Source organism: Seriola dumerili, unplaced genomic scaffold (genome assembly GCF_002260705.1).
Source record: "Seriola dumerili isolate Sdu_G_001 unplaced genomic scaffold, Sdu_1.0 BDQW01000110.1, whole genome shotgun sequence".
Lineage (NCBI taxonomy): Eukaryota > Metazoa > Chordata > Actinopteri > Carangiformes > Carangidae > Seriola > Seriola dumerili.
The window spans coordinates 3,248,473-3,261,852 of record NW_019174365.1 but is presented as its reverse complement, the minus strand read 5'-3'; the positions used below and the strand labels follow the sequence as shown (position 1 = coordinate 3,261,852).

At 40.2% G+C, this 13,380-nt stretch overlaps 1 protein-coding gene across 1 annotated transcript; it reads left to right on the top strand.

The window, feature by feature from the left end:
* The first annotated feature begins 4 nt into the window (after positions 1-4).
* Positions 5-10,956, top strand: LOC111223362 (protein argonaute-2). Its single transcript, XM_022747469.1, has 20 exons — positions 5-9; positions 1,302-1,346; positions 2,723-2,903; positions 3,008-3,128; positions 3,270-3,451; positions 4,024-4,160; positions 4,247-4,381; positions 4,712-4,799; positions 5,169-5,316; positions 5,415-5,534; positions 6,473-6,595; positions 6,735-6,868; positions 7,666-7,850; positions 8,221-8,380; positions 8,527-8,617; positions 9,142-9,336; positions 9,570-9,704; positions 9,937-10,038; positions 10,160-10,359; positions 10,484-10,956. Exons 2-20 carry the CDS (start codon positions 1,307-1,309, stop codon positions 10,590-10,592), a joined length of 2,586 nt encoding a protein of 861 aa, XP_022603190.1. The 5' UTR covers positions 5-9; positions 1,302-1,306; the 3' UTR covers positions 10,593-10,956.
* The last annotated feature ends 2,424 nt before the right edge of the window (positions 10,957-13,380 follow it).

Here is a 13,380-nt window from a genome sequence, read left to right as displayed (position 1 = left end):
CTGCTGGAGGTAAGTGCTGTAGCTAACATTAGCATCGGCTAATTGATGCAGCTAGCAAAAATGAACTCACTAGTTGCAGCATTTTACTGCCACATTGCAGCAAGTCGTTGCTGAAAGACTGACCCCACTCCCGTTTCGTTTAGCTAGTCAACAAAAAGTCAACAAATCCTTTTGATCGAGACAATCTCGTCCCAGTCTTAGGTGAAGGCATTAGTAGAAGAGGTAAGCTTAGCTAGCGTGCAACAACAACGAGCTGCTATTAGCCAAGTTAGCTTCAGCGGTACCTCGTTTCCCGAACTTGTTGTTAGTTAGCTTCCCGAAGTAATTTCATGAGGCGGGATCGATTGGCGAACATTATCTTAACAAACCACACGATTATAAAAACAGATCGTTGTTTTTAGTGCCTCGCAGTGTAACAACAAACACAGAGTTAAAGCAATATTTAGCGGCCGACCATGCTATCTAATCTAATCACCAATCTTAGCTATGCTTAGCTAACAGTATCCAACTTAAATGAGGTAATTTGGTTACGTTACATCGTTTTTGCCCACGATATACATTTCCTGACAACCTAAATGGCTCTCTTAATGTAATACGGACTTAATGACATTGAAGATAAGTATGCCTACGAAGTTTGGCTGAGGTTAAGTACAGTTACAGTGTAAACAGCTGACTTTCATTGAATAAGAAGGTAATGTTGGAATATTGTAGCATTTGCTGTTCATATTCGATTTTGTCTTAATCATTGACTTTTTGCCCTGAGTAACGAACAGAATAGACAACATCAACACTGTATTGTATTCCTCTCAAATCTAGTAATTGTGTTAGGGGTTGTTTTATGTGTTACAAGAGGCATTTTTGTTGTTGTAGAACTGAAATATGAATTGACAAGTAGCATTATCCTATTCCCAGGAGAAAGGGTGGCTTCAGCACAGTAAGATTGCCAGCTTGCGCGATTGCTTCTGTGTGCATATTGATAAGAGTTTTGAAAAAGTCGCCCTTGATTGTGGAAGATGGCGTTGTGGAAGTGATAAGAGAGCAAGACTTACTGACATGAAACAAGTGTTTGCAATAGAAATGTATAAGTAACGATGGTAGCACTGTGTACTTTGACACTTCTTGCTGCTAGCTACACAAAGAAATTGTAATGTTAACTTGTTAATCTGTAATTCTAGACTTCTGTCCTTTTGTTAAGTGACTCAGATGTATATTTTCACCACTTTATATGTTTAAATGCAGTGTACATCAGGCGAGTGGATTTTTGAGCATTCATAACATGTCATTTTTGTCCTCTGTAGCAGCTGAGATGCTTGAGGGACCCCGTTCCTCTGGGTCATTAAGCTCTGGTAAGCATTTCCCTTATTTGGGCTATAAAGCTTTAAACTGGTCATAGCAGTGGACCGGTGTAAATGGCAACATGATGTAAAAGAGTGTTTTTTACATCCTTCAGGCATCGCAGTATTTACTCATTCATAGTGCATTTTAACTGTATGACTGAAATCATCCAGAAAATAGGACAGAGGTGATTTGGTGCTATAGGTGACATTCTGAAGAAGATACAGTAATTCTGGATAGTCAGTTTCCTCTAAATGCACCTCATTTTGTGCTCTGAATAGCGGTGGACGTATAAACACCAAAGGCCATTCAATAATACCTACCATATATTATTAGGTTTTATGGGTGTTATTCTGCTTGAATGAAGCAGAGGCTGGGGCACAAAGATAAGGCACTGAGGGGAATTGAGAGAGTGCTCTTTCAGTCTGACTGTAATATCTGAAGATGCAGATATGGAGCTTCTCGGTTCAACATGTTGACCTATGATGAAAGCTTATTACATCTTCTACAGGATAATCCAAAAAAAAGGAATGACACCTCAAAAAGTCCTTCAGGGTGTATGAGGAAGAACAGACTGGTTCTGATTTAAGAAAATACTCATATCTTATTAACTGACAGTTTGAGTTTTGGAATTACTCACTAAAAGATATTCATCTGGAACATATACTGAGTTAGCAGTTTATTAGGTCCACCTAGCTTAACTAATGTAGTCTACTACAACATTAATGATGATAAAATGTTCAGTTTTTGTTGAAAGAGTTTTAGAGAGGTGTGGATTAAACTTGATGGTCATTTTGGAGGCTGCAGTTACTGGTATTGTTGAAATGTATTGCTTTATGGGGACAGATGTTTCAACCATTTTCACCACCTCATTTTTATCAGTGAGCCTAAATAACAGAAACACCTCTCTGTATAATACAGTACAGTTCAACAGCACCACAACCTGCATGCAACAAAATGATTGTACAGTTGGATAATCTTGGAGAATCTGTGCTAAATATAACCTTTTAAAAAAAAAAAAAAAGAAGAAGAAGAAAATAAACAATTTTTACCTCTTTGATTTGGCATAGAATGCACCAATTACAAAATTCCTTACTCATTCTTTTGTTAATGGTTTGTAATGTTTTTGACACTGTTAAACTTGATAATGTAAAAAAAGTTAACTCTAGACAAATTTTTATTGTCTTTTGTGATGAGTTGAAAACACACAATACTTTTTTTCATCTCAAAGTGACACTGTTCAGTTATAGATGTGAACATACCTCTTATTTATGAGATTTAGAAATATTCTACTGGGACTTTAATATCTCGGGAAATGTCATCTGTCTGTAAACTGATACTTATTATGCACGTTGTCATTTTCCGTCAACTTCTCCCGACATTTTAGAACCACCATCTTCTCCAGTGCCAGAATATGTGTTCAAGCCACCTTCACGGCCAGACTTTGGCACCATGGGCAGGACAATCAAGCTCCAGGCCAACTTCTTTGAGATGGAAATCCCCAAACTGGAGGTCTACCATTATGACATCGACATCAAGCCTGAGAAATGCCCCAGGAGAGTCAATCGGTACGCACACACGTATTATTGATCAGCAGCCCCTGGCACATGGTAGATCAGTGGTTGGTGTGTTCTGGGCATTGTGGTAATTTATTTTTCATTTTTGTTTCCAGTGAAATTGTGGAGCACATGGTCCAGCACTTTAAAACACAGATCTTTGGTGATCGAAAACCAGTGTATGATGGGAGGAAGAATCTCTATACTGCCATGCCCTTGCCTATAGGCAGAGACAAAGTATGTATTTTATAGGAAGACCTGCAACAATGAAATCTCCACTTTGGGACAAAATGCATAAAAATCAGTTAAAAAATGTTAGTCTGGAAATATCACAGCATTGCCTCTGTCTTTTTATTTTCTTGCCTGTCTTCCACACAGGTGGAGCTTGAGGTGACCATTCCTGGTGAAGGCAAGGACCGCAGCTTCAAAGTATCCATCAAGTGGGTGTCCTGCGTTAGTCTGCAAGCTCTGCACGAGGCACTATCAGGACGGCTACCCAGCGTCCCTTTTGAGACCATCCAAGCTTTGGATGTGGTCATGAGACATTTGCCCTCTATGAGGTGAGTCTTTGATTGTTAAACATTGTTTCACTTATGGGTGATGCGTTGTCTTGATGGGTTATTATTTCTGCCACATTTGCAATTCAAATAATTGTTGTAGATGTGTCAAATGACGTGTCTTAGCACAAATTACAAATTGCATATATTTCACATTATTGTTGACCATTGTTCTTAAGCGGTCAACATGATGCGAGGTGCAGACTTACAGAGTCACAAGTGATACATATTCACTGAACTAAGTGAAAATCTGGTTACACAAAATGAGTGATTACCCAGTTGCATCCCAATAAACAGGAGCCAAATTCATCTTCTTCCCTGATAAAGGCAATCTAGCCGAAAGGAATAAACACAGCATAATAGAAAAGTGTTGTACAACTTGTTGTTTATTTAATTCATTTTCTGAGCGCACTATGATTACCTAACTATAGGAAGAGATTGTTTGTTCGCATAGCATGTGATGTGCCGTGTATCACAGATCGTATGCTTTGTAAGTGTCTTTTCTTTTAACCGGTTCGTTGAACAGCTTGTGTTTCTCTGAACATGTTAATCAGGTTTCATGTATTCTGTTAAAGATATACCCCGGTGGGCCGCTCGTTCTTCACTCCCTCAGAGGGATGTTCGAACCCCCTCGGTGGTGGCAGAGAGGTGTGGTTTGGCTTTCACCAGTCTGTCAGGCCTTCCCTCTGGAAAATGATGCTCAACATTGATGGTAATTGTCATGTTGCTTTGGAGAAAGGTTGTTGAAATGAAGTTGTGTCTATGAATCTCATCACCGTATGGCTTTTCTGTTTGCAGTTTCAGCCACTGCATTCTACAAAGCCCAGCCTGTAATTGAGTTCATGTGCGAGGTCCTTGATTTCAAAAGCATTGAAGAACAACAGAAGCCCTTAACAGACTCTCAACGAGTGAAATTTACAAAGGAAATCAAAGGTAAGTAAAGCTCAGGAGCCACATATACATTTTCAGACTGTTTTTATTTGTTGTGTTTTTCTTGGTAAATTGTATTCGTTAAAAAGAGCTGGGAATTATCTTTCGATTTTAAATTTGATTCTCAATTCAACTGGTCAGTTTAAAGTTTCTGAAGTCTATTGAGTTTTACACTTGAACTACAGATTTATTATTCCTTTCCTTTCTGTTTTTATTTTTTATCAAATCAGGAGTTATAAACCAAGTATTTAAACACATAGCCATCCAAAATTTGGGCTTTATTTTCCTTTAGTTTCTGGATATTTTTGAAATCTTTGTGATTCCTCTGTTCAGGTCTGAAGGTGGAGATCACTCACTGCGGGCAGATGAAGAGGAAGTACAGAGTGTGCAATGTGACCCGAAGACCCGCCAGCCACCAAACGTAAGAGTGCTCTCCTGTCACTACTGTAGTCACAGTATTTGAATGTGGGGTTTACTGATGTTGAAGTACCAAGCTAAAACGTACAGTTTAAAATGGATGAAAAAATATTTGTGCTCCAGCAACAAGAAAGGTGTTGTTACTTAAAATGTAAAATACATATATTGTAATAAATACAGGGGTAGGAAGGGATGATAATCCTTCAATAATCATAGATGTACTATCTAATGTTTTAAAAAAAATACTTTTTGCTCCAGATGACTGGACTTGATGATGTTTGGTGACACTAAAAATTGGGACAAGCTGGTGTGAAAATTCTCTCTGAAAATGTTTAACAGGCATACTGAAGGTTGCATTTATTGATTCCCTCAGGTTCCCCCTGCAGCAGGAGAACGGCCAAACTATTGAATGCACAGTAGCACAGTACTTCAAAGACAAGTACAAGCTCATCCTGAGATACCCCCACCTCCCATGTCTACAGGTGGGACAGGAGCAGAAGCACACCTACCTACCTCTGGAGGTAATAATCACCAACGTCTTGTCCTTACCAGTTACCAATTACCTAGTGACCCAGTTGGTTTTCTTCAAAACATGTTTTGTTTTGTGTGTCCACTCCAGGTGTGTAACATAGTGGCAGGACAGCGCTGCATCAAAAAGCTGACAGACAATCAAACATCCACTATGATCCGTGCCACAGCCCGATCAGCACCAGACCGTCAGGACGAGATTAGCAAATTGGTGAGTCATTGTGAGATAAAAGTTTACTGAATGGTGCACAAATGTTAGTGTGTCTGAAAACTATCAGGATCTCAATCTTTAAAGGCCCTTAGTTGTGAAGACTTCCACAAGTTTGACTCTGTTTCTGCAACAATGTGAGACAGTAAACACCAAAGGTATTTACATTGTGCTGCTACATGCCAGGATTCATCAGTAATATTTGTCCGATGGTCTGGGGCCAGTAGCAAACCGTGTCATAACGGTGAAGTCGAGAGCTCACTGCCCCGTTCAGGCCAGAGCTGGAAACTCCAACCAAAAAACCAAACAACAAAAGCTTGTCACATCGATGGTTGTAGCCGGCCCCTGGCACATGATTCCCCACACTGGAGAACTCTGTAAGATGCACACGTGACAGCTGCTACTGCCAACAAATACTCTTACCAACCAGTTGCTGGTAGTCTTGTTGACTTTCCTGAAACTGTTGCATACACAGTGGTCCAATATCATTTAGGACTTGAGATTCAAGAAAAATTAAATTGGAAGAAAGTTTCTGCCTGTGCTACCAAGTTCTTCAGTTTGACACTTAGCACAGGCTCAGTGGTGTTTGCTGATCGGGTACTTGAGTAGAGGGTTCATGATGCTGGTCAAAATGAGCTGCTACCTTCCAGTCCTACCATAGTTGTCCATCATGCTGAACTGTATATACTATATGTAGATTCACACACGCTGCCACTGCAAGACGCTGAGAAAGTAGGACGAATTTGAAATAAGGATTTGTGATATTCCTTGGTGGTTTTTAAGTTAATGATTTTTTTCTAGAAACTATAAACATTTAATTGTACAAATATGTACAAGAGAAAAAATCTCAAGTGAAATATTTGTACAGTTTGCAGGCATTTTGATTACATGACAGGTTGAGAAACACAAAATTCACGGGGTTTTTTTTTTTTCTTTCTCAGATGAGAAGTGCCAACTTCAACACTGACCCTTATGTTCGTGAATTTGGAGTGATGGTGAGAGATGAGATGACGGAAGTGAACGGCCGCGTCCTACAGGCACCTTCCATTCTGTATGGAGGCCGGGTATGTTGATCACCGGTTCCGATGTGTTGATGGTGTCTTGGAGTCAATATACTTTTCATGCATGTAACTGCAACACGGTTGCATAACTCTTTTGTACACTGATTAACACTAATAAGGCTGCTGTCATTCCAATTTTCAGAACAAAGCAATAGCCACACCTATCCAGGGAGTATGGGACATGAGGAACAAGCAGTTCCACACCGGCATTGAGATCAAAGTGTGGGCCATCGCCTGCTTTGCACCACAGAGACAGTGCACTGAACTCCTGCTCAAGTAAGTGAGATACATATATAGAGTGCATCTGTTCCAGCATATTGTTGGGTTTGATGGCAGTCAGTGTATAATTAAGGGCTGGTGGAGAACAGTTGTGAGCATAGTGTAGGGCCTGAAGCATACCTTTTTTAGAAGTCCACAAACACAAGGATACATTGAGCTTATTGGATTTTGTAAATTACTAACTGAATGCACGTATTAGCTTGAGTTTCAGATGTTGCAGCCAGCAGCGCAGCAACAGTATGAAGCTGTCTTATTTGATTTGTGTCTTCTGTCTTTCGCTGTACAAGGGTGTAAGAGCGCATGTTAAGTGTGTACAGCTGTGCCATGCACTTGCAATGCATAAGCCAGGCTTTGTAATTTGCATTTATGTACTTTACTGTATGTTGTTATAAGCTTTGTCATATTGCCTTTAACAAGTACAGTGCAAAGAAAAACTGGCGGGCTCTGGTTTGTCTATGTCTTATATTTTCTCTTCAGATTTACTGCAACTCAGACCAAATATTATGTTCTTCATAACATTTTCTAAATAATTATTTAGATAAAGATGCATTTAATTGGTAGAATTGAATCCTTGAGACATGGTACCTAAGGTAGTGCAGGCACAGTATTGGATTGGGTGTCTGCTTTACTTGTTTGAGTTCTTGACCTCCTTTTAATTTTTCTTTAATTTGGGTCCTTTACCTTAATTTCTTTTCATTCAGATCTCAATTATCAGTTGTAACATGAGTCTCATGTAAATCGAACTGCCAAACATCTATGAAACTGGGAATAACGAAGTTCCTTATGTGTCTCAGAGCATTCACAGATCAGCTGAGGAAGATCTCTAGAGATGCAGGAATGCCCATCCAAGGTCAGCCTTGCTTCTGTAAGTACGCCCAGGGAGCAGACAGCGTGGAGCCCATGTTTAGGCACCTCAAGTACACCTACCAGGGCCTCCAGTTGGTGGTGGTCATCCTACCGGGGAAGACGCCTGTCTACGGTGAGGGGTCTTCTCATACATTTTGTTTAACAAACTAAAAAAAGCAGTTTAAACAGAAGTGTCATGCTAATTGACATCACAAACTCTCGCAGTTGGTTTGCGGAATATGAACATGGCTGCTGCTTCAGTGACTGCTTCTATTTTAGGAAATAACCACAAGGAAATAAGGACCAGATAAATCTACTCTCCCATTGTCTTCCCAACTCACTCTGTCAATTAAACATCTGTAATCCTGTGCCATACATACACAGCCATATTAACCCATCTTCAGGTTGCCACCGATAGATCCTTCTAGTCCTTAATTGCTGTGATTGTTCAGTGTACCTGTGTTTCATTAAATGATATGTTCTTATTGTCCTGATGTGTGCAGCTGAGGTGAAACGTGTCGGGGACACAGTGCTCGGCATGGCCACACAGTGTGTACAGGTGAAGAACGTTCAAAAGACAACACCTCAGACTCTTTCCAACCTCTGTCTGAAGATCAATGTGAAGCTGGGCGGTGTCAATAACATCCTCCTCCCACAGGGCAGGTTAGTGGAGAAACTACTACCCCCTAGTTGAAATCCTGACAGTAAAAAGATGAAGCCAAAGCCCACAGTACATGTCCCCTAAGCAGAACATTTGAAAACTGTAGAATATGTTTTTTATGTCATCCGTGTCTGTGCATTTGTTCCAGGCCGATGGTGTTCCAGCAGCCAGTGATCTTCCTCGGTGCAGATGTGACTCATCCGCCTGCAGGAGATGGAAAAAAGCCTTCCATCGCTGCTGTAAGTAGCATCACAACACACAACACAACATGAACAAAATAATTTAATGAGGTTTAATGTTAGCGGTCACTCATGGTCCTAAAATCATGGAGAGTGACTACACATCTCTCTGCAACTCTTCAGCTTCTTGCAGCTCTTTGAGTTTGTCAAATGGCCTGCACATTTACTGTGTGGTTGAGTCTCAGCTGCTCCCATCAGTCCCTGTAGGCAGCAGTTTCCAGTAAAAATCCACACAATGCTACTTACCCAGCACAAAGATACACAGGCAGAGGTCCTAACTGTTGATGGAGACCAACAGAGAGCTACAAGGATACTGAAAGTTGAACTAATAGACATTTGACAGGTGGCCAGAAGCACTGTTGTCGAATTAAAGTCAATTTGTTTCCACTCAGTCTGCTGGATTTGAGAGTAGGCAACTTTTGCTAACACATTAGCCATATAACCTCATAAGCACAGGACCTGCATAAAGTCCCAGAGTCATTCCTTCCAGCTATCACTAAATGATATTTGCTTCTCCTCTGCAGGTTGTTGGTAGTATGGATGCCCATCCCAGCAGATACTGTGCCACAGTCCGGGTCCAGCAGCACCGTCAGGACATCATCCAGGACTTGGCCACCATGGTGAGGGAGCTTCTCATCCAGTTCTACAAGTCCACCCGCTTCAAGCCCACAAGGATCATCTACTACCGCGATGGCATCTCTGAGGGCCAGTTCAACCAGGTGATGCATATATCACAGCTGGTGCAGAATATAAAGCTTCTAAAAATGTTGACAAATTATCTTAAGGCTGTATTCTAATTTGAAAAAATGATGGGACCAGCAGAGGTAAGGGTTATTGAAGCTTTCTTTGTCCTTGTAATTGTACATGCTTGTCATCTCTGCATCCTTTCACCTGTTAATCTTGATTTATAATTTTAAAAAAGTAAAATAATTTTTGACTTGAATACATGCAGGTTCTTCAGCATGAACTGCTGGCAATCCGTGAGGCCTGCATCAAACTAGAGAAGGACTACCAGCCTGGTATCACCTTCGTTGTCGTGCAAAAGAGACACCACACAAGACTGTTCTGTATGGACAGAAATGAGAGGGTCAGTATTGCATTCATCATTGATATGAATTAGAATTTTGTTTGTTTTATAACCAACTTAACTCTTAAAATGAGAGAGAGTTCATGCCAGATTGATGTAATTTTCTTGGTACTGAACTAAAACACCCAGTTCAAGGAATGTTTGGCATGCACCAGAGCTATACAGATGATACCAAGCCAGCTGCTACAGGTGTTAATGTATTATTCATTTATTTTTGTGGGGATTTCTTTAGGTTGGGAAGAGCGGCAACATCCCTGCAGGCACCACAGTGGACACCAAAATCACTCACCCATCAGAGTTTGACTTCTACCTTTGCAGTCACGCTGGAATTCAGGTAAAAAGTTGGATTAGGATTAACTGTAATTGAACCAAGAAGTTAAACAGGCCACATGTCTGCAAGTATTTTGCAGATATAGTGAGAACACAAGCAATACATTCGTTATGTCTCCTTGCAGGGCACCAGCAGGCCATCTCACTACCATGTGCTCTGGGACGACAACCACTTCTCTTCAGATGAACTGCAGGTTCTCACCTACCAGCTTTGCCACACCTATGTGCGCTGCACCCGGTCAGTTTCCATCCCTGCACCAGCCTACTACGCTCATTTGGTGGCTTTCCGGGCTCGCTATCACTTGGTGGACAAAGAGCATGACAGGTAAGCACTCAAAGCCGTTTGCTGTGTTTGCCACCTTGCGTCTACATGTATTCTGGTAAAAAACCCCTGAAATGTTTTTAATGTGAAAGTCATTTTTTTTTTTTTTTTTAATGTGTAATTTCAGTGCTGAAGGAAGTCATACATCAGGCCAGAGCAACGGGCGTGACCACCAGGCCTTGGCCAAGGCTGTTCAGATCCACCAGGACACGCTGCGTACCATGTACTTTGCCTGAGAGCACACAACCCCAGGTTGGCGTGGGTGAGACCGCACTGATGGAACACACTACCCCCCCGCTGTCTCGCTGTCAGCGGTAGATAGCATCACAGTGGTTTCACATCGTGATCTCCCTACTTAACAAACCTGTCAGTTACCCATATGTCTACAATTGTACTTCAGCCCCTAACCCACCCCAAACCAAGCCAGCTATTAGACTAAGATGCAAAAGAATCCCTCATTCATGGGGATTGAGTTAGAAGAGGTTTTATTTACATGTTGTGTATTTGTGTGTATTTGTATTTGTTGTAGGGAAACATGTTGCAAAGTATGAGAGGAAAAGGAAAAGTTTGTACACTGATAGATGAAATCTACCATTTCTAAACTAGTGGACAGTAACATTTTACATGGGGGGGGGGGGGGGGTTATAATTTAGAAGAAGCTGTTCACCCTCCTTCTCCTGTTTTTATTATTTGTTATGGTCTTGGTGCTTGAAGGGAGAAGGAGACATCAAAAATACAAGGGGGCCCGTTCACTGTTTATATGCCTGATGATTTGCTCCTCTGACAAACATTATTTATCAGCCAATCAAAGCAAGTGCACTGACCAGAATGGGTACTTTAACAAGGACAAAAGTACTTAATATATTGGGGGTTGTGTGTGATTTTCACATAGGGCACTATGTGATAAGTGCCATTCGAGACCACCTTTCTGTCGTCATTTCTATGTAAAACTATGAACTATTTGGCCCACATTGGCTGGGTTTTCAGTATTTGTCCTCGATTTACATTGGTGACCATTTTATGCCAAATCTGGTGACAACTTACTAAAGGATTCTTTGCGTCAGATTTGTTATCAACCCTTGAACCAACAGATGAGGGCTTTTTAGTGTTCCAATTTAAAAACAGCAATTTTATCCTCCTCTGCCTCACTTTTTAGTCTGAACTGACAAAGTTGCACCAGTAACCTAATTCCCATGCAGAGAAATAGCATATTGGGACTGGTTCCCAACAAGGACTCCTTTCTAATGTACTCTGAGCCGTGTTGATAAAAGACACATGATGTAGAAATCAACATAGAAGGGAACTTGATGAAATCACTTTGGTTCCCTTCTGTTTTTATAGTCTATTTTAATTTCAATCATTTTTTTTTTTTTTTTTGTAATGAATATGCATGTAGCTGACTCATGTTTTAGACATTTAGGCATTTGTGATAATTGTTCATTTCTCCCTCTATACACATTAATCCTACTTCTATTTTTTAATGTATATAGCAGCAGAATAGTGTTTTCTGCAGTGTCTTTGTCACAGCGATATTTGTGTGGCGTCTCGATATTCAGGCATTCGGTACAGTGGAGTGAAAGCTGCAACATTTTAGAGTTGAACTGATTGAAATTCCCTTAAACAAAAACCTCTTGAATTATAGTGTTTGCTCCAGGAACTGGGAGCAGTCGTCGCACAAAAGCTTGGGTTTTATGCAAATGACTTTTTGTGAGTCTTTATACTATATATAGTAATGTTGGTAATAAGGTATATTTTGAATAAGCTTTCAGTGGAGGCTGCTGAAAATATTATAAAGAATTTTTTTAAATGACCGGCCCAAATGTAGTCTAAATTAACACTGTCTATTTGTATACAGATTTTAAATGCAAATATTCTCTTGCCTTCTAAGACTGTAATAGTCTTACTAATAATTCTAGACATTTCCTAACATCCCTCCTAAGTTTTACTGCTAAGTTAAGCTGGCGAATGTTCATAGTCTTGATTGGAGGCGAGTAGTCTATATTTTCTAACTATGCATCATTTTTAGCCAAGAGATTTAACAGTGGGGTATCTCACATGAATTTGGGTCATTTATAGAGGTAGATAATCAGGGCTTTTTTTGTTATTGTTGTTTTTTAGCATGTTGCATTTAGTAGCGTTTCTTAGTGCTTATCAGCATCTTCATGCCTTTCTAACGGGATGAAGTATTTATGTGGTCATTTGTAACATTGTAGATTTTATAGCCTGAAAATTGGGTGTATCCTTTGTAACACACAATCTTTCTTAGCCAAACAAGATTACAAACTTTTACATGATTATTAATCAAAAGAGATGGAAGCACAAACATCAACATCTTGATTCTAGGTGCTAGATGTTGTCACTGTAAACCACCTAAATCCTCACTGGATTGGTCCACAAAGCTTTTTACTTGTATGATAAAAGATGCTTCATCATTTTGAGGATCTTTTCTCTCCCTCTGACGACCTCTCTGTGTTACCCCTTCAACTCGTTACCTGTAAAAGCAACTAGAAATCCGACTGACTGTGTTTGTGGGGCATTCTGAAAATCATGTACTTGATATTTACTGTTATGATGTCAATATTGTTCTTATCGGTGCTGGTCTCACAACATGTAAATTTGGATGCACTTTTGATAGCAGAACGTTGGTATGACTTCTATAGATGTGTGTTCCTCAATCGAAGCAGGAGGCTCGGCCATATTGTGTGACACTGGTGTAATTGTATGGAAATGGCCGTGTGTTCTACCTCTTGTTACCTGTTTAAGTGTTATGGTAACATCACACTGCTGGCCATTTCTGTATAATTACCCCTGCTATCTAATTGGCATTGTTTGAGTCTTGCATTGACAATAGAGGTTTTAAACGCTTGGTGTGCATGATGGTGAACGCGCTTTTCTTAGTTTATGTAGTTGTGTGATTTTTTTTTTTCATTGTTTTACTCAGACTGATAAGAGAGAATGTGTTTGTTTTTTTCCTTATAGGGGTTTTGAGCGTTGAGCTGTACGACCAAATTCTTGAAGTGTGTT